The 25073-nt window shown below is 41.5% G+C and overlaps 3 protein-coding genes across 3 annotated transcripts; all 3 read left to right on the forward strand.

Moving 5' to 3' along the window:
- Nucleotides 1-946: 946 nt before the first annotated feature.
- On the forward strand, nucleotides 947-1873 carry LOC310649065 (olfactory receptor 10G6-like; the record flags this gene model as incomplete). Its single annotated transcript, XM_083377325.1, has 1 exon — nucleotides 947-1873. One exon carries the CDS (start codon nucleotides 947-949, stop codon nucleotides 1871-1873), a length of 927 nt encoding a protein of 308 aa, XP_083233451.1.
- A 5996-nt stretch (nucleotides 1874-7869) lies between these two features.
- On the forward strand, nucleotides 7870-8796 carry LOC310649068 (olfactory receptor 10G6-like; the record flags this gene model as incomplete). The annotated part of the gene is made up of 1 exon (XM_083377329.1): nucleotides 7870-8796. One exon carries the CDS (start codon nucleotides 7870-7872, stop codon nucleotides 8794-8796), a length of 927 nt encoding a protein of 308 aa, XP_083233455.1.
- Nucleotides 8797-16820: 8024 nt separating this feature from the next.
- LOC310649070 (olfactory receptor 10G6-like) lies at nucleotides 16821-17744 on the forward strand (the record flags this gene model as incomplete). The annotated part of the gene is made up of 1 exon (XM_083377332.1): nucleotides 16821-17744. One exon carries the CDS (start codon nucleotides 16821-16823, stop codon nucleotides 17742-17744), a length of 924 nt encoding a protein of 307 aa, XP_083233458.1.
- Nucleotides 17745-25073: the final 7329 nt, after the last annotated feature.

Here is a 25073-nt window from a genome sequence, read left to right on the forward strand (position 1 = left end):
CAAAATCTATGTGCAATGCTATTTTCCAAGTTGTATAATGATCTATGAGTCTTCTGGAATTTCAACATAGTTAGCAAAAGGTATATTATTTATTTATTTATTTATTATATTTTATATGTGGTCATTTGAGGACAGACATTTTTCAACTTGAATATGGACTATATATGTGCATATGAGATGAAAACATGGATTGGATCCTGGCCCTTCATATTTTCATATCAACATTTTTCCAACTAATATATAGGAAGAACTGTATGAATTCCATTGCCAGGGTAAAAGATTATTTGTTTTTAACTCCATCCTTCTGTTTTGCCTCAGGTTGATGGAAATTTAACTCCTATCTTTTTTCTATCAAGCAATTCCTAACAAACATATAGGCACAATCTGATTTCTCCTACCCATCTAAAAGAACTTCCATCAACTCCAAATAAATACTTTTGTTCTCTGTCAGGTTGATAACAGAGCAGCCCAATCTGTTGGTCAGTGTTTGCTAGTGGGACAACAATGGGAAACTACCGTTGTTCATTATCCAGAGTCAAACAGGATCAGTAGATTTCTGTGAGCAAATGTAAACGAGACAAATCAGTTAGGTGCATCCCATTTGCAGCTCGGACAGGATGAGATATAGCTGATCAAGAGATCTGTCAAAGAGAAGAAAGTCCTGCAGAATCATTCAAGGGAACATTCTTGAAAGAATTGCAACCTAATTTCCCCAACTTTATTTAAAACTGACAAAATAAATACTGGTTAAATGCCGAGTAAATAATGCTTTTAACATTACAACAGGTTCTCTTTTTCAGTTCTTTTTTTTTCTTCCAAATCACATAGAATTTTGGGATATAAGAAGTATTTCTTCTTCATAGGTCCTGGGCTGGTCCAAAGGGATCTACTGGTCCATGCATTTGTAGGCTAGACATTAGGTGTTTGAAGAAGAGACTTCTACTATATGGAGTGTCCAAATCAAACAGCCCCAAATGAATTTATCCTCTCTGGGTTTCCTTGTACAGAAGACTTAAAGGTACCCTTGATTCTCTTCTTCTCTATCATGTTTGCACTCACTCTTTGTGGAAATTCTCTGATCATCTTGGCGGTGATCACCAACCTTCAATTGCACAAGCCCATGTACTGGTTCCTCTGTCATCTCTCTGTCCTGGACATGGCCTTCTCAGCTGTGGTGGTTCCCAAAGTTACTGCAGGATTCAACCAGCAGGAAAAGATTATTTCCTTCTCAGGGTGCATCTCACAGGTATTCTTTCTGAACTCGGTTGGGTGTACAGAATGTTTCCTTTACACCGTGATGGCTTATGACCGCTTCTTGGCCATTTGTAAACCACTCCACTATGGCAACCTCATGAGCTCAAAAGCCTGTCTCATTCTCTCTTTGGGTACCATAATTGGAGGGACCCTTCATTCCACCTTTCTGACGTCTCTTACCTTTAATTTGCCTTATGGAGAGAACAACTATATTGACTATATCTTCTGCGATGTTCCATCCATCCTGAAGCTGGCTTGTGTTGACATACACTTTCAAGAGACGGTGATCATCGTTGACATGGGCTTTGTGACAATTACTTGCTTTCTTCTCATCCTAGCATCGTATGCTTATATCATCACAGCCATTTTGAAGATTAGTAGCAGTGAAGGGCGACAGAGAGCCTTCTCCACTTGCTCTGCCCATCTTACTGTGGTGATCATATACTACCTGCCCTTATTTTCTCGTTATTTAAGACCAGCTTCTCAGGACGTCATGGAGAGTGTGGTATGTGTGTTCTACACCACCATCACCCCTTTGTTGAACCCAATAATATACACACTTAGGAACAAAGAGATGAAAACTGCTCTAGTGAAACTCTGGGGTGGGAATCCTGAGTAGGTAGGTAGCAAAAGATGATCACCATGTATTTTTCCTCAAAATTAGATAAGCAATTGTGACCTCTAATTTACTTTACTGTATGGAGGTGCAAATGAAAATGGGAAGAGAGATCAGAACTACATTATCTATTAACTTTTTTTGTAGCTCATCCAGGATTGTTGGAGAGAATACATGTGAATGTCCTAAAGATGCTTTTTCACGAGGCAACTGAACTTTTTTGTTTTTCTTTGAAGATGTTTTGCTTTTCATCCAAGAAGCTTCTTCAGGTCTGACTGGATGGTGGGGAATGGAAGGATTTATATTCCTTGCAGAAGAAGCTTCTTGGATGAAAAGTGAAACATCGTCAAAGAAAAACAAAGAAAGTCCAGTTGCCTCGTGAAAAAGCATCTTTGGGACAACTATACACACCTGGATGGCTGATAATCTCCATAGTTACGTGTGAATATAATTTTTAAACATCTGTTTAGTTTTTCTCTTGCATATCTGTGTACATTTCGACTTTTTTTGTATGGTTTTTCTCAGTCAGATGTATACTAAAAAAAAGATAATTTCAGAATAAAATTAGTTCTTCTGTTATTCTTTTATTGTTTTAAAGGAAACTGTAACAGAATATATTGTTAATTTTGGAAATATTATAGTTCATTCTTTTTCAGTAAAAACTGCAGAAATATTCATACTGAAACAGCATTCTCTGTATTTGATAGTTTTGTAGATTATGCCAATATTTTCCTGAGATTCCAAAATGTGTTCAAACACTGCCCACTTGCATTATGTTCTGATTATGTCATGCTGAGGTCTTTTGGAGAGAAAATGTACTGACTTCCTGGTTATCTTTGCATAAGGATCAGAGTCTTTCTGAACCAATGGGATGGCCTACATCTTTATTGATTTGTTGATTCTGGCTTCTGACTCAGCCATACTGCATGGATTCACCATCAATCTTACTTGGTCCTGATTTCCAAGTTGTATCTTAGTGGTGGTGCAGTAGTTAGAATGTGGTATTGCAGGCTAATTCTGCCCACAGCCTGGAGTTCAATTTTGATGGGCTCAAGGTTGAACTCAGCCTTCCATCCTTCCGAGGTTGGTAAAATGAGGATGATTGTTGAGGGCAATAGGCTGACTCTGTAAACTGCTTAGAGAGGTCTGTAAATCACTTTGAAGCTGTATATAAGTCTAAGTGCTATTACTATTAATATGGATCTTTTCAGTATATTATACCTCATAGAACAGTGGTATTTTTTTTTAATCCCATTTATATCCCGCCCTTCTCCGAAGACTCAGGGCGGCTTACAATCTAAAGCACAAATCAATGTGCTTAGCAATAGCCTTCATTCTATGTATATGCCTGCTTATTAGGGCTTTCGCCCCCCCAGCAGCATTTTTACAAAGTCAGCTTATTGCCCCCAACAATCTGGGTCCTCATTTTACCTATCTCAGAAGGATGGAAGGCTGAGTCAACCTTGAGCCTGGTGGGATGCGAACCTGCACTGATTGCAGGCAGCTGGTGTTACTTAAGGAGGCATTAGCCCACTGCTCCACCAAGGCTCTTTAAATTTAAATTACATTTTCTGATCTATGATAGTTTAGGTGGAGGAATAGATAGATAATTCTTATATAATATTGTGGGGGGTTTTCCCCTAATGAAAGTGTATATTTTTGCAACAACTCCAGTATATTCACCCTCTTTGTCGTTTTCAAAATAATTGGCTTCATCTCAGCTGTAGATAATTGTAATTTGTAATGTCTGAGAAGATAAACATTCTTTTTATTAAGAAAATGAAAATCAGAGTCTTATTATTGTCATCAGGTTTAACTTAGAAGTATTTGTTTCTAACAAAGTAAATAAAATAAAAGCTCTCACATTAAGAACTCCAAGACTTTATTTTGGTTTCTTGTATTTCACTCATGATGATACAATGTTCTTTTTGTATATAATTCAGCATTGGGGGGAAAATAGGTAGAGCATTAATGAGGTGTGCTATATTTGAAGAAAAGAGAATGGAAGCACTGTGTACATATTCTGGAAGGAATTTCCAGAATCCTAGAAAGATTAAAAAAATGAAAGCAGAGCTTTTTAAAGAATCAGGAAGCTCTTGAGAGATGGGAGGGACCTTGGAGGTCATCTAGTCCAAACCCCTGCTCAGGAAGGAAACCCTATACCATTTCAGGCAAATGGCTGTCCAGTCTCTTCTTAAAAACTTACAGTGTTGGAGCATCCACAACTTCTGGAGAGACGTTGTTCCACTGGTTAATTGTTTTAACTGTTAGCAAGTTTCTCCTTAATTTCAGGTTGCTTCTCCCCTTGATTAGTTTCCATCCATTGTTTCTTGTTCTGCCTTCAGGTGCTTTGGAAAATAAATTGACCCCCTCTTCTTTGTGGCAACCCCTTAGATATTGGAAGACTGCTATCATGTCACCCTAGAGCTTTTTTCACTAGACTAAACTTACCCAATTCCTGCAACCATTCTTCTTAAGCTTTACTTTCCAGCCCCCTAATCATCTTTTGTACACAAATACAAAAAATGAAACAAAATCTGTCAAAAGAAAGTGAAAAAATAAGAACAAACCAAAAAAAGGTATTTGAAGCCTTGTACAAAAAAGAAACCCCACAGAAGCAGTTATTTAAAAGAAAAATTGCATAAAACAGCACAGCTGACTCTTTTGGTTTTGTTTTTATGCTGCTATTAGGCAAGGAGCTTTGATTATTTTTATTTAATGTTGACCTCTAGCTTTTATATATAAAGTTTTTCTCATATGCATTGTAAGCATATGAACATTTTACAGCCAAAATAGATAGCTGTAAATATGTGCTAAGTAAATAAACAAACACGATACTTTTGCTAAACAAATGTGTACAGTAAATGACATGCTAAGGTACAGTAGATAGGTGGCTTTTGCAGCTAAGTGCTGGATAGATTTGTTGTGTTCCCATTGAAATCAATGGGCTGCTGGATAATGTAATGAGAAGAAGGAATAATCATGAGGAACAGAAGGAAGAGCTGCAATCAGGATAATGGTCACATAATAAAAATCTTTGTATTATGCGCCAGTTGCACCCTTTCCTGGATCATTAAGCCATGTTCTCAGTCACTCATGCCCTAGTAATCTCACAGTTGGATTACTGCAATGTGCTCCACATTAAGCTACCCTTGAAGAGTATTTGGAAACTACAATTGGTACAGAATGCAACAGAAGAAATAGTTCTAGAGACCCCTAGGGTAGTGCATGCAATGCCATTGTTGTATGAGCTGCATTAGTTGCCAGTTTGCTTCTGGGTCCAACTCAAGGGGTTGGTTATTACCTTTAAATCCCTTCATGGCATGGGACCAGGTTACCTGAGGAACTACCTCACCCTGGTGGGATTGGTCCTCCCCACTTGCTCCAGCAGAAGAGACCTACCGTGGATCCCATTAGCTAAGGAATTTTGGGTAGAGTCTTCTCTACCATGGCCTTCACCCTCTAGGACATCTTGGTCCCAGATGTGAGATATACCTTCACTCTTCTGGCCTTCCAGATGGAGCTTAAAATTTGGCTCAGAGCCTTGATGGGGATAGATTATTCTGGAGGTGGTTGATCAAATGAAAGAAAACAAGCATCATTCATCCCATTTGTTTTTTTAGCCTTTATTTAATTCTTGCTAATTTAAATGTTTTTTTTTATATTTGTGTATGTTATCATGGCTTTGTAAGCCATCCAGAGTCATTTTGGACTGTGAGATGGACAGCATATAAATTTCATAAATCAATAAACTCAAAGTATCTTTGATTCTTGTTTCTTGTCTAATCCATCACATTGATTTTTCTGAGACCATACTTTGGGTGCAACCAACAGTATTCTAACTGTTCCTCAGTGGTTTGCTGATAACGTTAATTGCCTTTCCTCTAAATAAACCTTTAAGATAACACCCAGAGGAATTTGATGGAAGCAACAATGGTACACGTTCAGGAAAATAAGACTGAGAAGATGTGAGAGTTGTAGAAGCTTCATAAGTCTCAAACCTGCCTCCAGAGGTGGTGAATGCTCCAACACTGGAGGTTTTTAAGAAGAGACTGGACAGCCATTTGCCTGAAATGGTATAGGGTTTCCTGCCTGAGCAGGGGGTTGGACGAGAAGACCTCCAAGGTCCCTTCCAACTTATTATTATTATTATTATTATTATTATTATTATTATTATTATTATTATTATTATTATTATTATTTTCTCAAGGTATAGCAACCTTCTTTCATTCTTTATTCTATAAAGACGATACCATGACTGACTTCTAAGGAAGCATCTAAACATGACAGCTGGGAAAAAAGGCAATGTGATGGTGCAAGTGAGGAAAACCTAAGATGCTTGGGAAGTTCTCTTGGTGTAGTTCTGGTCTCAGCCAGTTTATACTTCACAAGAGCAAATAATCTCTCTCTTTTTTCACACTAAGGTACCTTCTTCCGTAACAAATGAAAACTAGTCTCATTCTGGAAAAAAACAAAAACCTTGGGATTGAGCTCTCATCTGCAACTCAAGTCTGAGTAAAATTTAGTCTTCATTGCCTCCAGAGAAATCAGTGATAGATCTACTATCAGAGAAATCTTCTAAGAACCTTTTACGCACACAAGGAAACAACTTAAGCAAGTTTTTGCTAGTAAGTTCTTGCTTAGGTGATCCCATCAATATCTGCCAATCTTCTTCCAAGCAACAGAATGAGAAGTTGTATAGCAAGCTTTGGTACAGCACATTCTTAATTGATCTTTCTTCGGTAGATCAACCCAGCTTTCTCCTCTCTAGGAGGAAATCTAAAGCCTGGGATCTTCTCTTCATACTCGATCTGGGTGAAATATATTTGTTGTCATGAATCTACTTCTGAAACTAAAGCAACAAAAAGTTAGTGAGTATGGTTTGGCTAATATGATCCTATAAAGCATTTAAATATTTCCAAAATCCTTTGACATGTGCTTTACCATTTTTCCAGGGAAGATCATTAAAGTCAGCTGCCATTTCTCCTGCAGAAAAATGTTATCAGTGTGCATTGTCTAGACACAGAGGAAATCGGATTGTGTAGCTTATTCTTCAATGTATTGTTTATGGTTTTTGCGGGGCCAAATTGTACTAGAAATCTTGTACAATACATCTCCAATAAAAGAGATTAATAGAAGGAGGGCAGGCCAATTCATGCTGCGTGTCTGCTAAATGGATTTTATGAGCTCCAAAATACAATTGTAAATGAGAAAACCTACTTTACTGAATAACATTACTCCTTCATGGCTATGAAAGACATGTGATGTCACATCTCTACACGAGTCAATAATGTAAGATAGAAACTGCTGTTTGAATGAAACACAAATGAATGTAATGAATTCAGGTTCAGTTTTATAAGTACTTACAGGTCTTGACTTAGGCAAAGGACAGACACTGAGAAATCTATGTGCACACCTCATCGTATTAAACCAATACAATGATAAATAGTGTTTCAAAAGTAATTTCTTTCCAAAAGCAACTCAGCCCAGGGAAAATATATATCTTTATTGTGTTGGGATGGATTCATACCTCAATTAGTGCAGCTGCCAGCTGCCTGCAATTAGTGCAGGTTCGCATCCCACCAGGCTCAAGGTTGACTCAGCCTTCCATCCTTCCGAGGTAGGTAAAATGAGGACCCAGATTGTTGGGGGCCATTAAGCTGACTTTGTAATAATGCCGCTTGGGGTGTGTGTGAAAGCCCTAATAAGCAGGCATAAACATAGAATGAAGGCTACTGCTAAGCACATTGGTTTGTGCTTAAATTGTAAGCTGCCCTGAGTCTTCGGAGAAGGGCAGGATATAAATGGGATTTAAATAAATAAATAAAAAATATGTGGAATGTAGATATTTAAAAAGAGTTCTTTTTTCTTAGCCAGATACTATTTCTTTGAGGAACATCATTGACTCTGAATAAGTGTCTCAGACTTCAAATCTCTCATTACAGCATAAAATATCTCACCTGCTCCACAGGTTAGGTGATTAAAAGAAAAGATACTACATGGAGTGCCCAAATCAAACAGCTCCAAATGAGTTTATCCTTTCTGGGTTTCCATATACACAAGGGTTGAAGCTGCCCTTACTTCTCTTCTTCTCAGTCATGTTTATCCTGACTCTTTCTGGAAATTCCCTCATCATCGGAGTGGTGATCTCTAACCTTCAGTTGCATAAGCCCATGTATTGGTTCCTCTGTCATCTCTCCATCTTAGACATGGCGTTCGCCTCTGTGGTGGTCCCCAAAGTCATTGCAGGATTCATTCCTGGAGGCAAAGTCATTTCTTTTCTAGGGTGTGTGACTCAACTGTACTTTTTTCATTTCCTGGGATGTGCAGAAAGTCTTCTCTACACCTTGATGGCTTATGACCGCTTCTTGGCCATTTGCAAACCACTCCACTATGGCAACATCATGAACTGGAAAGTGTGTCTCCTTCTCTGCTTGGGTACCGTAATTGGAGGCAGCCTCAATTCCACATTTCAGACTTTCCTTACCTTCCACTTGCCTTATGGACAGAGATACTATATTGACTATGTCTTCTGTGACATTCCTGCCATGCTGAAACTGGCTTGCATTGACACAAAACTCAATGAGTTGATGAGCTTCATTGACATTGGCCTTGTGGCAATGACCTGTTTTCTGCTTATCTTAGCATCCTACGTCTACATCATCCTGGCTATTTTGAAGATTAGTAGTAGTGAAGGACGGAACAAAGCTTTCTCAACTTGTACTGCCCATCTTATTGTGGTGGGCATCTATTACCTGCCTGTGATATATCATTATCTGAGACCAGCTTCTCAGGGCTCCATGGATGGTGCAGTGAGCGTGTTTTACACCACAGTAACCCCTTTGTTGAATCCACTGATATACACACTTAGGAACAAGGAGATGAAGACTGCACTGGTGAAATTGTGGAGAGGAAATGCAGAGTAGCCAGCAGCAAGTAAACAAACTCATTTTTACTTTATTCTTCTATTATCAGATGTCACCTGAATGAAAAGTGAGCACAGCCACCTAGAACTGTGGTTGTACTCAATGCCTTTGGTGTGTCTTCCTCACAGATGGTGTCAATCCCAGATTTTGGGTTTATACTGTGCTCCAGAGAAAGTTTGCTCATCTGATATTAAAGACACTAAAGAATCCCATTTCCAGTGGGGGCGGGGTTATGTACATTGTGTAAATTACTATTTCCCCATTGAAACTGAATTCTTCACAAACTCTCATTCTCAAATTAAAATACTTTTGTTGGATGTTTGGAGTTTATGTGTTATAAATTGCTATTGGACACTTGAATTAGAAAACCAAATTTAAAGTCATAACCCTCACCATGTTTAATATGAATGACTGCAATGTCTCCCTTTTCCTACTTCCCAGGACTTGCTACAGATCACCAATGTTGTTGATGCTAAATATTGGGACCACCTATCTCTAATAACTTTTGTCCACCCAGTAAAATTGGCCAAAGCATATGTGCTCCAAGTCCCTTTAATTCAACAATGTCATGTTGGCAGTGACCCTTGCAGAAAGAGAGAGATGGAGAGTTGAACAGTGAGTAATAGAAAGCAAACACTGGACTCTCCAAAGATGTAGAAAATCTATTTGAGTTTATAGCAATAGCAATAGCACTTAGACTTATATACTGCTTCACAGTGCTTTACAGCCCTCTCTAAGTAGTTTACAGAGATAGAGTCAGCTTATTGTCCCCAACAATCTAGGTCCTCATTTTACCGACCTCAGAAGGATGGAAGGCTGAGTCAACCTTGAGTCAGTGAGACTCGTACTGCTATCAGCCATCAGTCAGCAGAAGTAGCCTGCTGTACTGCATTCTAACCACTGCACCACCACAGCTCATAGGTTATTCTCCTGAGATACTTTAATTTTCAGTCATGAAAACTTGAGTGTCAACCATCCAAACCAACAACTCAGTGTAAAGAAAATATCAAACCAAAGGGCCTATATGAAAATCAATCGTGTGTTAAAAGAGTCCCAAGAATTGTAACAGTCTCCAGTGCAGTATTCTAAGGAAATTACCACCACAACTTTCCCCTTCTCACAAATGACAATTTTTAAAGGTATAAAACAGTCATAGTCTGTAAAGCAACCAGATTAGAGGTTGATCCTTTCATCCTTCCTACCTTTCGTCTCCCTCTCTCTCCCTCTTTCACTATGTGTGTGTGCTTTTGTATATGTTTCTATGTCTCTCTCTCTGTGTGTGTCATCCTCTATGTGCCTACTTATTTATTTTCAAGATTTAGAAACTGCCTGAATCCAGAAGCTTTATATCTGGTGAGCATAATAAAATAATAGTTTTATTCAAAGACTTGCACTCCATCAGATTTGTAGAGTGGCTAGACCAATTTTTCTCAACCTCAGCAACCAAGATATGTGGACCTCAACTACCAGATTTACCCAGCCAGCATCCTGGGCTGAGGAATTATGGGAGTTAAAGTCCACACATCTTAAAGTTGCTGAGATTGAGAAGCACTGGACTAAACTGATGTAGGATGTAAAATGGGTGGAGTTGGGGAGGAGAAGGGAGGGAAAGACAGATTGGTTATGCAGCTGTGGATTACATGGGAGACAGACTAGAAGCCCTTTATCAATTAACAAACACAAAATGTTAAAAACCATTGTTTGCCTTCCACGATTACCTAAAACCTTTTGATGGATGTGGGTACAAAAATGTCTTGCTTGAGGTTTCTGGTTTTTCAAAGCAGTCTGAAACACTGCACAAAACACAATACAAAGAAGAAGAAGAAGAATGTCATTCAATATTTTTTTTTCTGGCTGCCCAAATGTCTTCCAGAAAAAGAGGTTTTAACCTCCCATAAAGTGTGTAGGGGTGGGGAATTTATTCTTGCCTCAAGGTATAAGCTATTCCAAAGGAAAAAAGCAACAATAGATACATTCTCATTGTATCTGCCTCTGAAGCTCATATATGTTCTTAATCTGAGTATATACCCATTGATAAGTATGCTTATCAATGCAACCTGTCATAAATTTTAAAAGACTATATATTCCAAACACCTAACACTCATTGCCACTCTGATTTCATCATTATTTATATGTATTATTGCTCAAGATCATTAGTTGCATGTCACTGTAAGTAACTGAACTCAGCTGGTTGTTGATAATAGTAACTTGCATTCATTTTCTTCATGGCTTACAATACGTTTCCCTCTTGTCATCTTGAAGTTCTGCTTTATGAATGAAAAAAATGGGTTTGTGATGATCATCAAGTTGCCAAGTGTTTGATCAATGTCCCCTCCTATAACCAACATTGGCTAGTTTGTAGTGAAACAGAGCATCTGGAAATATGAATAGTCTTCATTAAGAGCTCAGCAAGGATCTGAAGAAGCTGAAGAACTGAAGAAGCTTCTTGGATGAGAAGTGAAACATCTTCAAGGAAAAACAAAGGAAGTCCAGTTGACCTTTGAAAAAGCACCTTTGGGTCCTCAAGAGATGATCAATCCATTATCCAGGGGCCTGGAATTCTAAAGAGAAGTTTAAGACACGTTTCCAAATGTGGGAATTCAAACCTCAGAATATCAGGTGCCTTCCACATATGGTTTTCCTTGAGTTTTGCCTTGAAATAGCTGATATTTCTCCTGGGAAACAAAGTGCCCTAAAAATTCCAGCTTCCTTTCCTGGGTATCCACAGTTTCTCTAACATTGTCCATAATTTTGTGAACAATCTGATTTCTTACACATTTATCCCATTATATCTTAAATATCTTCCCTAAAAGCCATGTTTACATATCCTGATTATACAATCTACCTGTATGGTTTGACAGAAAATAAAAGCCTACAGTCTTGTTCAGGATCATAAAATCAAATAGATAAATAAAGTGTATTTAAAGGCTATGTGGATAGCTTCTAAAAACTCCCTTGTTTGAAAAAGTTTCTCCTTTTGGGATATCCACTTACATAATTGTTAGGACACCAATAATCTAATAATTCTAAGAATTATCTTGAGGGTGAGAAGGGCCAGCTGTATTGTGTTGATATGCTGTTAATAAATCACCATCTGAACTGAGGTGTTGAGCCCCGCAGGCTTGACAATCAAAGAGGGGCAGCACACCACACCCCTCCCTCCACCACGTTTCTCCTACCCAGCTGACTGGCAGCTCCAGCGGCCGGGGAGACGGTCCAGTGGTCACCAACGCCCACAAGCGTCCCACCAGTTCCCAGACCCGCCCAGAAGAACGGCCTACATGCTCAGGCCCTGGGGCTACGGCACCGCAACGGAGGCCTCACCGACAAGCCCGGTGGGACGCTTGGCTCACTATTGTTGCCGCGCCTGCACAGAGCGGCCCTGCCAGCCCGGGAGGTACAGGGCTTCAGCCGCGCCGATGCTCCCAAACCCGGCAGGGCGTGCAGCCTGCCACCGTTGCCAGGGCTGCACAGAGTGGCCCTACTGACACAGCCGGTGCTGCGCTCGCTCGGCCTGCTGCTTACAGACTGGGAGCCCCCTTCGCATCGACGGACAGATGTCCTGAACAGGGGGCGGGGGTCTATCGCTGGGCGGGCAAAGGGGGAAAGGCGTGCACACGGTGGGCTGCTGGGGCCGTCTGGCTGCGCTGGGGTGAAGGGTCCATGGGGGACACTGGAGCCATGGGAGCACAGTTGCAGAGAGGGGCTTCTTGGGTAGGGGATGAATTGAGGGGAATGATACCTGGCACAGGAACACAGGAGACGCCGGATAGCTGGGGCAAGGAAGAGGTCACACGGGAGGGAACAGGGGATTTATAGGAGGGCGGGCGGATGTCAGCCTAGAGGGTGCGGTGTTAATTGAAAGGCGTGGTGCAGGGTGTGGTGATTTGTGTTGTGTATATAAGCAGCATTGGGTGCTCCGAGCGGCCAACGCTGACTTGATTCTTGCTTTGGATTGCTGTGTTGAAGAATAAAGCGCATTTGTTCCTGCTTCCTTTGTAAGTTGTCCTCTTTTCCTGCTGCAAGAGCTGTTGTGACGCTCGCGTCAGGACGAGCAATTGACATGAGGTCAATTCTTGAGTGTTTTTGTAGTGTTCTGAAGAAATAACAATTTCTCATGGTTGCTGTAATTCTCTTACCCGGAAACGTATGGGTGTGTTTTGTGTGAGTCCTTCATCGCTAGTAAAGAACAGGAATTAGACTGTAACCACAATATAGGTATTCTGATCAGAGATCATGCAAAATGTATCTTCCCAATTTGGTTTATCTAGATCGGGGGTAGGCAACCTTGGCTCTTTTATGACTTGGGGGCTTCAATACCCAGAATTTCTGAACCAGTCATGCTGACTCAGAAATTCTGCGAGTCAAGTCATAAAAGAGCCATGGTTGCCTACCCCTGATCTAGATATATAAAGGGTGGAGTCAGGCCCAAGAAACCAGGCGCAAGGATAGAGTTCAAAAGCACTGTGAGTTTATTCCATGCTACCTATACACAAGAAACTGATCTACTAACAGTCAATGCAAATTGGCGTCAGATAAGAGTCAATGGACTTCAAGGGGGGGCTAGACTTAGGTTTCTTTTGGGCAGGGATCCTCAAACCTGGCCCTTTTATGACTTGTGGACTTCAACTCCCAGAATTCCTCAGCCAGCGTGCCTGGCTGAGGAATTCTGGGAGTTGAAGTCCACAAGTCATAAAAGGGCCAGGTTTGAGGACCCCTGCTTTTGGGGGTGTTGGGAATCCAGAATGATGATGTATTTGACCCCATGCAGAGGCTCAGCTTGGTCATCTCCTGTAGGTGGGATTGGCCACTCCATGTATTCTTTTTTTAAAATTCAATTGATTCAGTTAAAGTCCATTCACATTCTCCAGTTGCCCAAAGTTATATTAATAACACTTCTATTTATTTGCCCCAATAAATATTCTGTGAGGCATATTGGTAACAAAGTAACCTTTGAATAATATAAATAATTGCTTTGTTTCTTTAGCACCCTTTCCTAGTAGAACTTGGTTGGAATGCAGTGGCTTATGTGGTTAGGATGCTGGGCTGGAGGTTAGCAAGCTCATGTTCAAGATCCGAGTGCTGCATGGCAGGGTGAGCTCCTGTCATTAGTTACAGCTCCTTGATCAGGACATGAAAAGAGCCCTCACAGGTGTCCCTCAGGCAATGGTGATGTCACTGGTTAATCCTTTCAACCCTGAAGAGCCTTAAAAGGTCCTCCGATACAAATGGGATGGGAATAGAACTTGGTGATCAGCAATCGTACTTGTTCTTTTGATTTTACCTTCCTGAAAAAGAAAATTTTAGGGAGTTTTTTTGCCAAACCATACAGGCATATGGTTCAACCAAAGCTATGTAAATGTGACTTTACAGGAGATATTTAAGATATAGTGCAACATATGTGTAAGAAACTAAACTGTTCTCCAAGTATGGACAACGATAGAGAAACTGTGGCAGAGAAAGCCTCTCTATCAGAGTTTTTTAAATATTATTTTATTCTTATTGATTTTAATAATATTTTAAAACATTTATCTTTATGGTTTATTGCTTTAATGTTGTAAGCCTCCCAGAGTCACTTCAAAGCAAGATGGATGCAAGTTACTGTTATTAGAAATCAACAATCTGGCTGAGCTGAGTTATTTACAATGATGTCCAACTAATAATGTTGAATGATATTATGTATAAAGGTAAAAGGTCATATGTGACTCTAGGGATTGATGCTCATCTCCATTTCTTAGCCAAGAGAGCCAGCATTGTCTGAAAACACTTCTATGGTCATGTGGCCAGCATCTTTATACACTGAGGTGCACAGATCACCATTACTTTCCCACTGAAGTGGTATCTATTTATCTATCCACCTGTGCATGCTTTTGAACTGCTAGGTGGGCAGGAGCTGAGGCAAGGACAGGAGCTCACCCCTGTCTTGCAATGCTCATGTCTCAAACCCAGGCTGTCAGCTTTCCAGCTGACAAACTCAGCATCTTTAACCACTAAGCCATTGGCACTAGATAAGAATCATTGGAATCCAAAAGGGAACATAATGAGACCAGGCTGGGAATGTAATGAAACTAGGGTGATTCCTTTCTTGACTCCACCCTCAGACTCTGCCTGTCCTTCTCCTACATCTCAGGGGGTGTGTTGTTCCAAAGGATGGGTGCCATGGCAGAAAAGGTTCTCCTCCTGTGTCCCATCAGATGGAACTTCTTAACAGACAAGACCCCACAACATGCTGCTCCTGCCAGATCTGAGGGGAGAGTAGATGTAACTGGGGAGAGGCAGTCCCTCAAATAATCTGGCCCCATGCCACATAGAGCTTGAAATGTCAAAATCAGTACCTTGAATAGCACCTGGCAGCAAACTAGTTGTTTTGAGTTCTATTTATTAATAATCCCAGAGCTGATTTCACTACAATGTGTGTGTTTATTTCTGGAATGTTCTCACTCCACATTTTAAATCAGTCTCCAAGTGATTCATTTAGAGGTGTTTAATGATACATCCAAAGACACTGAATTAAGACAATAGGTCCTTAGTGATGGGAATGCAAGTGGGATTTGGAAACAGGAACAACTTGGGAGTATAGACAATAAAGGTAGTAGAAAAGAGAATAAGATTGGAATTAAACCAGAGTACCCAGCCTTATTGAGACAATGGATGGATTTCAAACTCCTTCTACAATTACCATAATGAATGTCTCTCAGACTCTTCGAGAGGTGACACACTGCAAGACTTTATCAAGCAGCCTAGAATGATCATCTCTTCATCTCCAGTTGGGTTCTGACTACAGTTGGCATTAGATTGAAATCTCCATCTGAGTGGGATAGAAGGAAGAGGTTTAGAAGGTGTCAACAAACATCTCAACATGTGATAGAAGACATTTGAAAATGAATTGAGGTTGTAATTAATGTGGAACCATTTAGATGGGACTAATTCAAAGGTATTCCTCCAACATTGCATGATATACTGTACCTGTTTAATTTGGATAACCAAAGTGCTTAGCAAGCTTCAGATAAAATAATATCATCTATGTATGCAGTTATAAAAGGATTTTAATATGGAAGCTTTCCTATCATAACCACAAAATGTTTGAGCAGCCATTCTGGGGATTGTCCAAAGCTGATCTGATCTGCAAGGAACAAAGGGAATGATTTAGAGACTTGGAAGATAGGGCTTGATGGTCTGTTCTAATTGTCCCCTTCAAAGAACTCTATTTATTGTAGAATTACAGAATTGCAAAAGGCCATTGAGATCAAGAAGATCAACTTCTTGTTCAATGCAGGAGCCCATATTAAAACATCTCTGGTTGATGTCATAAAGTTACCTTCTATTTGAACGCACTCACCATGAAAAAGAAGAAAGAACAAATGCATATAACATGCAACATTCCTGTTACTTCCATTATTAAAAACAATTCTCTTCTTTTGGTTAATATCAGTTCAAGGATGCATGGCCATTTTATTTCCTATTTCATCTGCTGAAGGAAGATGTTCTCAGAACTTATGCTGTATTGGGCCTTTTTCATCTCAAACCATGGATAGATATAATAATATTTTGTGAACTAAATAGATATTATCTGGAGGTATCAGGGACAATGTGTATCTTTTACTACTAAACTACATGCAAGTTGATTGCTTGCAGGACATAGTAACATAAAATAAATTTTAACAAAATACATTAAACAAATGTTTATGTCAGACACGAACAATCAGACTTACATGTGCAAGGTTCAACCTGACTATTTTATTCTTCTCTCCCTATTACACATTTATCTCCAGGACTGATAGCTTTCGAAAGGGAACTACTAGATACAACTCTAAGGCATTCTGGAAAGGTCAAAGCTAGCTGTCTTATGTGTGTAGGCTACTTTTGCACTTGAGCCCTCCTCCCAACAGGGAAGATTGCTCTCCAATAACTCAGTAACACTACCTGTGATAGGATCATCTGCTTAAATATTGCATTATTGTTCTGCTTATTGTCTGCCCTCTTTCCATGATTGGTTATACCCAGGATGTGTTTTTGTTGCACAGATGGAGGGTAAGAATCAAACGTCATTGAATGAGTTTGTCCTTGTTGGCTTTCCATATCCCAATAGTCTGAAGGAACTTTTATTTATCTTCTTCCTACTCATATATTTAATGACACTCTTTGGCAATCTTCTGATCTTGTTGGTTGTGCTATCTAATCCCCAACTCCACAAGCCCATGTACTGGTTCCTCTGCCATTTGTCCTTTCTTGACATGACAGTTTCCACCGTGATTGTTCCCAAGGTCATCGTTGGATTTTTAGAAGGTGGGAGGATCATATCCTTTGGAGGTTGTGTGTGTCAACTCTTCTTCTTCCATTTTTTGGGTTGCACAGAATGCTTCCTTTATACACTGATGGCTTATGATCGATTTCTGGCTATTTGCAAACCACTCCACTATGGCAACCTCATGAACCATAGGACATGTCTCTTCCTGGCCATGGGCACCTGGATTGGAGGATGCCTTCACTCTATGATGGAAACAGCCCTTGTTTTTCGCTTGCTGTTTGGTTGGGAAAACCAGGTCAACTATATCTTCTGTGATATCCCTGCTGTGTTGAAACTGGTCTCTGCTGACACAACACTCAATGAGATGGTAACCATGGTGGATGTTGGGCTGGTGGCCACCACATGCTTCCTTCTGATTTTGACTTCCTACATGTACATTGTCTCCACAATTCTGAAGATCCACAGTGTCCAAGGTCGTAAACGGGCTTTCTCTACCTGTACTGCTCACATAACCGTAGTGGTGACCTACTATGTGCCTCTTGTCTTCATCTACCTGAGACCAGGATCTCAGGATCCACTAGATGGAGTGGTGGCTGTCTTCTACACCTCACTGACTCCACTTTTGAATCCCATTATCTATACACTGAGGAACCAGGACATAAAATGTGCCCTTGTCAACTTGTCTAGGAGATCATCCTAAATTGATTCCATGAATATTCCTGTAATCTGATAGAAAGAATCTCCTGCTGGTTGTTGCCATATAATGTTGATCAAAGGACTTTGATTCTATACAATGAAGCCTTTATAGTAATTAACTTATAGGCACAGGCACTGTATAAGCCATTTTGAGATTGCTTAGCTATGGAGGGTATACATTCAAATTCAAATAAATAAAAAGAGATCTAGATGCTGCCAGAGCATAATTATTGACAATACAGTTGATCAAAGTGTTTATTGTTACATTTGTTGCCATATAATGTTTTTTTAAAGATGTTATTAAATTTTATAGGGTTAAGCATAACATTTTAGAAGGCAATGTTGTAATTGGGTTAAACAATAGATCAGTAATACAATCATTAGTGAGTATCTCAGGTTATACCATCAAATATTTCTTCTCAGTTTCCCTTAACATTTGCTATTTCATATTTATGCTAATAATTTTCTAATTATATCAAAATTCAGTAAAAATTTCATTATCACATTTATAAATACATTTTTTTCTTTTTGCATACACATATCTTAATAGATCTCGATAGACAATCAATGTCCTGTTATAAAATTTTACCAATTTTGATTTTTAATTACAGTATTCCAATTTAACTTTTAATGTCCATAGTATTTAACTTTCAGGTAACCCAAATTACCTTTATCTCATTTCATAAAAATTATGGTATCTAAAATACACCTATTAAACTTAAATATGACCTTATTCTATTCCATAAACATTTTCTACTTCCCGTCCTAATAAATCACCCCCTTAATAATAGAGTATCTTTTATTACTTCAGATCCATCATCTATATAAAAGTAAAGGTAAAGGTTCCCCCGCACATGTATGCTAGTCGTTTCCGACTCTAGGGGCCGGTGCTCATCTCCGTTTCAAAGCCGAAGAGCCAGCACTTGTCCGAGGATGTCTCCATGGTCATGTGGCCAGCATGACTAGACGCCAAAGGCGCACAGAATGCTGTTACCTTCCCACCGTAGTGGTCCCTATTTTTCTACTTGCATTTTTACATGCTTTCGAACTGCTAGGTTGGCAGAAGCTGGGACAAGTAACAGGCGCTCACTCTGCTACGCGGCACTCGGGATTCGACCCACCAAACTGCCAACCTTCTGATCGACAAGCTCAGCATCCTAACCCACTGAGCCACCGCTATATACTATATACACTATATACACTGGGCTAATCAATAATTCAAACCTATTTTCTTATAGTTAATTTAAATTTCCCTTGTTAATCTAAACCTTCAATATTCAACCAATTAATCCTGTTTTTTACTATTTTCTGACTATTTGAAATCTAGTATTCAAATTTCCTTTTATTTCAAAATCTCCCTTTGCCCACTAATTGACAGTTTAGGATCCTCTCTAATAAATCAGGGGACCCCAGTTTTTCAACCTAATTCTAGCTTTCTTCTTTTGCCAGCCAGTTTTCCATATATATGCTTTTAAATCATCAGATAGGTCTGTCTTCATTCTTGTCTATATTATGTGGATTAAAGGAGACCATCTAGTTCTAATTTTCTAAGATGTCTGGCCCCTTTATAATCATTAAGTCACCTTGATCTCCCAGATCCCCATGTTTATTATGCTATAGTTGTCTTCAATTTCATCTGGTCTTTGTCTTTCTCAGGTCTCTTCTTGTTGTTTTCATCAAAGGTTATTGGGGAAATGCCATGATTTCTGAAAAGTTTCTTAATCTTGGTTTCTCGTTAGCAGGTCTGAACAGGTCCACTTCATCTTAAGGGTTATTTGATATAAAAGTTCTGGTTTTGTTCCAGAACATGATCTGGATATCAGGGAAGTCATGTAAAAAGAGAATTCTTCAAACATTAGTGTTATACTTTAGCTACCACCTTTTCTTCCAGCAGCATATTTGACATACTATATATGGAGGAGCTTACATGCTAAATGATTCGTTCCAGTTTCTCTCATTTTCATATTTTGCCTAACTATCCCACGGAGTTGTTAACCAAGAACATGAGGAAGGAGAGACCCAAATAATATCCAGGTTGGCACTAGTCTGTTTTAGTGTCTCACCTCCCTATTGTCAAGATCTATTCTTTCCATGGTTTCACATAAAGAGCCACTGGGGGGAGTTGGCCCTATGGATAATCTCAGGGTCCTCATCCCCCTTTCCCACCAGATAAAGGGTTTCCATTTGTCTAATAAAGTTAGACCTAAAATCACTGCTTCAGTCATTTTCTGGGCCACCACAAATCAAATAAGCTCCTAATGTTCACCTATTTCCAACGTCACCGGTTCCGTTAAGTGGGTGATTAAGGTTCCTTCCATTAAAGATCCATCTGCCTGTTCAAATTTCATGGGGCTGGAGAGTAACCGCACCAGTATGCCCAAGTTTAAGAGCAATCGGCAGGCTGATGATGCATCAGGAGCACCCTGAGTCTACTAGCACCTTTAAGTCCATTTGAGCTCCTGTCTTAGGAACTATAAGCTTGGCAGTGAGGGAAAAAGGTGGAATAGGTCGACTCACCATAGGGTCATTCTCTCTCTCATCAACACTATCATAGGGAGCCAGCACTGTGGCTGAGTCAGCCGGGGTCTTCACCTTCCCTTGAGTAGGCGAGGTGACCTGGGCAACTGGTTCCTGCACGATCCAATTTGACTTCTCCCTGGCAGGTGGCTGGTTTACTTTTCATTTCTTTGGTGGGGCTGAGCTGCTTCTCTGCTGTGGGAATGGGAGAGGAGAAGCCGCCGCCTGGTGACCCAGCTGGCCACACCTAAAACATTTAATCAGTGGTACCACCACTCCTGTCACTGGGGTTCATCAGAGTGGTGGTCATCTAATCATTTCTGGTCTCAGTCTGGGGTTGTCAGTTTCTTGTAGCAGGTTAGCTCGATGTCCATCTTTACTGCCACCCAGTACCACTCCTGCAGTTAATCAGGTATACCATGGTAGACACAGGCTTGGAACAGATTGTGATCCAGGCCATTCTTGTAATGGTGCACTAGGGATCGTTCTGGCCACCACTCAATAAGACCTGTGACTCTTTGGAATTCACACATATAATCCTTCACTGGTCTGCCTGCCTGTTTCACTTCATGAATGTCCTTCTCTGCCTGTAGAGCTATGGGTTCATCCTCAAATTGAGTCCTCAAGCCCTGGATGAATAGGTTGAAGTCCAATGGTTCAGGTGCTTGTTCATTGTACAGGCTATTTTGCCACTCCGAGGCCTCTCCCTCTAGATTAGCTGCAATGACATCAACCATCGCAGCCGGGTATGGATAGGCATTGGCATTTCATTTCATGTGAGAACACACTTGGTTCAGAAAGAAATTTAACTTCTCAGGGTCTCCATCAAACGTGGGCTTGAAAGGATGAGCAGCCACAGGTTGCTGCCTGTTAATAGAGTGTGCAGCCACCCATAGTGTTGCTTCAGGACACATTGGATTCCCCCTGCCTTATCAAATCTTGGCATGGGCTCTGCGCTGGTGTAGCATTGGGGGCAGTTTTCAGGGTTGTGTCACGGATGGTGCAGCTCAGGGCTCCATTGGTGATAGTGATGGTCTGGGCTGTCTCGGTATCGGTAATGATCAGGGCTCTCCTTGTGTCAGTGATAATCTGGGCTATGGTGGCATGGTTGTCAGTCAGGGCTCACATAGGGGCAGTGCCATTCGGGGCTAACATACCATTCTTGATGGCGGTCAGGACTCAGTGGCTGCCAATGAGGGTCAGGGCTAGCACACCAGTGCTGACAATCAGGGCTTCTCCTCTACACTGGGCTCGAAGCTAAAGCTGGTGGCCTTGCGCATGGGGAAGAAACCCAGGCCCCCATTATGGAACTGGGACTTCTCTTGGACTGGGAATGGTCTCAGGAGTGTTTGTCATCCTGCTTGCTGGTCAGTAATGGACAGTGGCATGCTCCTTGCTTCCCATGTCCAGTCCTTTGAATATCTCCCTTAGATGCTCAACTGACTGGCTTTGGATTGCTTTCAGGTACTTCCACTCACCCGATTCATCCAATGGTGCCATTAATGTAGCTCCTGTACAATCAGGAGAGCATGGTTCTTGGAAGGCAATTAGTGGGAATTCAGCTTCAGCGGCCTTTAAAGAACTCTTCTTCAGCTCGGCTGCCCCTGAATTCCATGAGTCTTCACCAGGCAGGGTCCATTCTGATGACCAACACAGTGGAATAGATTACCTCCAAGGTCCCTTCCAACTTTATTATTATTATGTATAAATATTAATGCAACTTTACAATGCCTTAGTAAGGGCACACTTGGAATACTGCATCCAGTTTTGGTCACCACGATGTAAAAAAGATGTCGAGACTCTAGAAAGAGTACAGAGAAAAGCAAAAAAGATGGTTAGGGGACTGGAGGCTAAAACATATAAGGAACAGCTGTTGGAATTGGGTATGTCTAGTTTAATGAAGAGAAGGACAAGGGGGGACATGATAGCAGTGTTCCAATATCTCAGGGGCTGCCATCAATAAGAAGGAGTCAAGCTATTCTCCAAAGCACCTGAAGGCAGGAGAAGAAGCAATGGATGGAATAATAATCCGTTTCCTCCAGGAACAGAGGAAGCTGATGAGCCACCACACTCTCAACAACCTTCGCTAAAAAGCGAAGGTTGGAGACCGGACAATAGTTATTTAAAATAGCCAGCTCCAGGGCAGGCTTCTTGAGGAGGGGCCTCACCACCGCCTCCTTCAAGGCAGCGGGGAAGCTGCCCTCTCTCAAAGAAGCAGTTATTACTGCCTGGAGCCAGCCTTGTGTCCCCTCTCGCGATGCATAAACCAGCCAGGAGGGGCACGGGTCCAGTAAACAAGTGGTGGAACTCAGTCTCCCCATGATCCTGTCCACTTCTTCTGGAGTCACAGGATCGAATTCTTCCCAAATAATATTCCCAAGACCGCTCGATTCCCTATTTTCAGACTCTGCCCAGTCGGAGTCCAATCCGGCCCGAATTTGAGTGATTTTATCTGCCAGATATTGACTAAATTCCTCGGCACGACCCTGCTGGGGCTCCTCCCTCACCTCCTGATTCAGGAGGGAGTGAGTCACCCCAAACAGGGCGGCTGGGCAATTATCTGCGGACATGATGAGGGCAGCGAAGTAATTGGATTCGCTGCCTCCATCGCTGCGAGATAAGACCTCGTGAAGGTTCTTAGTCGCAGTCGATCAGACTCAGACCGGCTGGACCTCCAACAGCTCTTTAGGCTCCGTCTCTGACGCTTCATCTCCCGAAGCTCCATGGAGAACCATGGTGCCTGCCGGGATCTGTGCCAGGTCAGGGGCTGCATGGGAACAACACGGTCGAGTGCCTCCATGGCCGCCCTTTCCCAGGCTTCCACTAAGGCATCGACCGGGCTGTGAGCGAAGATGGCAGGCACAGATCCAAGCACTTCCTGGAACCGTTCGGGGTCCATTAGGCGCCTGGGATGGAACCACCTGGTCGGTTCCATAACCCCGCGACGGGGGGGCAAAGCGGAAGGCCAGCCACAGGAGGTGATGATCGGTCCATGACAGGGGAGTAATAAATGGAGATCCCCCTCCCAGATCATCAAGCCACTGTCCAGATAGAAAAATAAGATCGATTGTGTGACCCCCCCATGAGTTGGGCCCTGAATTACCTGGGTCAGGTCCATGGCCATCATGGAGGTCATGAACTCCCAAGCCAACCCCAATGAACCTCCCAGGGATGGCAGGTTAAAGTCCCCCAGAACCATAAGTCTGGGGAACTCAACCTCCAACCCAGAGAGGATGTCGAGGAGCTTGGGCAGGGCTGCTGCTACACAGGTAGGTGAAAGATACGCCAGCAACAAGCCCAACTGAACCCCAGGGCCAAGTCTCAGGAGGAGCGACTCACACCTGCCTATCTGAACAACGGTAGCCTCCCGCGGAGACAAGGTCTCCCTTACAACCACCGCAACACCCCCACCCCTTCCCTGAGCCTGAGGCTGGTGAAGCACACGGAAACCTGGTGGGCAAAGTTCAGTCAGAGGGACACCTCCCTCTGGGCCCAACCAGGTCTCAGTAATGCAAGCCAGATCGGCATGCTCCTCCTCAACCAGATCACGGATAAGGGGAGCCTTATTAACTACCGATCTGACATTAAGGTACACCAGCCTGAGCTCAGGGGCCTGCTCATCCCCACTCCCAGGAATACAGGGTAAGACCAGGGGGTCGGAGCACGCCAACTCTTGAAGATAGCGGGGGCGTGCTCCCGAGTGTATGCGAGAAGAGGGCTGGTTCAGAACAGTGTAGATGCTGCCCCCCGTACAACCACCTGTTGCCATTCCCAATCGCAAGATATATCTAATCATTGTGATTGTTTGGGGAGGGTAGCACACTAAGACCTGCAAGATTTTTTCACTAAATTTGACAGACCATTGGGATTATTCTATCCCACTGGCACCAGCAGAAGAGGCCTGTTGTGGATCTCATTAGTCAAGAGTTTTAGGCTGGAAGGATACAGGAAAAGAGCCTTTTATTTAGAACAAGGTGATGGATAGGATAGGATAGGATAGGATAGGATAGGATAGGATAGGATAGGATAGGATAGGGTAAGGTAGGGTAGGGGAATGGAATGGAATGGAATGGAATGTAGAGTAGTATAGTGGAAGATTAGAGTAGACTAGACAAGAAAAGAGAGTAGAAATAAAGACTGAGGTGGGGTGAAATGGGATAGGATAGAATAGAATAGAATAGAATAGAATAGAATAGAATAGAATAGAATAGAATAGAATAGAATAGAATAGAATAGAATAGAATAGAATAGAATAGAATAGAATGGAATGGAATGGAATGGAATGGAATGGAATGGAATGGAATGGAACGGAATGGAACGGAATGGAACGGAACGGAACGGAACGGAACGGAACGGAACGGAACGGAACAGAATAGATCTATATATCAATGCCTATATTTACATTTGTACTGTATTTTCATTTATAGATATAATATTTTTTTCTCTTGTACCTCATGCCTTCCTACCTCAGGAGGCCTTCAAATGTTTTGAAGATGTTTACATATGTGACTGTCTCGCTAGCATGATGAAATTAGGCAGTTTCTCTCCTCCAGATCCTATGGGATCCCATGGAAAAAGGAGGAACTGCCCCTGAGAGATGATATTTATTGTCCCCATGATACTCCATTGGGAGCCCCAGAGCTCTGTAAATTGATTTGATAGTATGTTGCATTCCCTATTTGTGTTTGAAAAACATCTCAAGAAGACAGTTCAGTCTGATCCACTTCAAATATCATGTGGAAGACAGAGGCATTTGTACACAAATAGAAGACACTCGTGGAAGATGTTAGTATTCATGGATCTGCTATTAATAGTA

This window comes from Vipera ursinii, assembly GCF_947247035.1.
Source record: "Vipera ursinii genome assembly, chromosome: Z".
NCBI lineage: Eukaryota > Metazoa > Chordata > Lepidosauria > Squamata > Viperidae > Vipera > Vipera ursinii.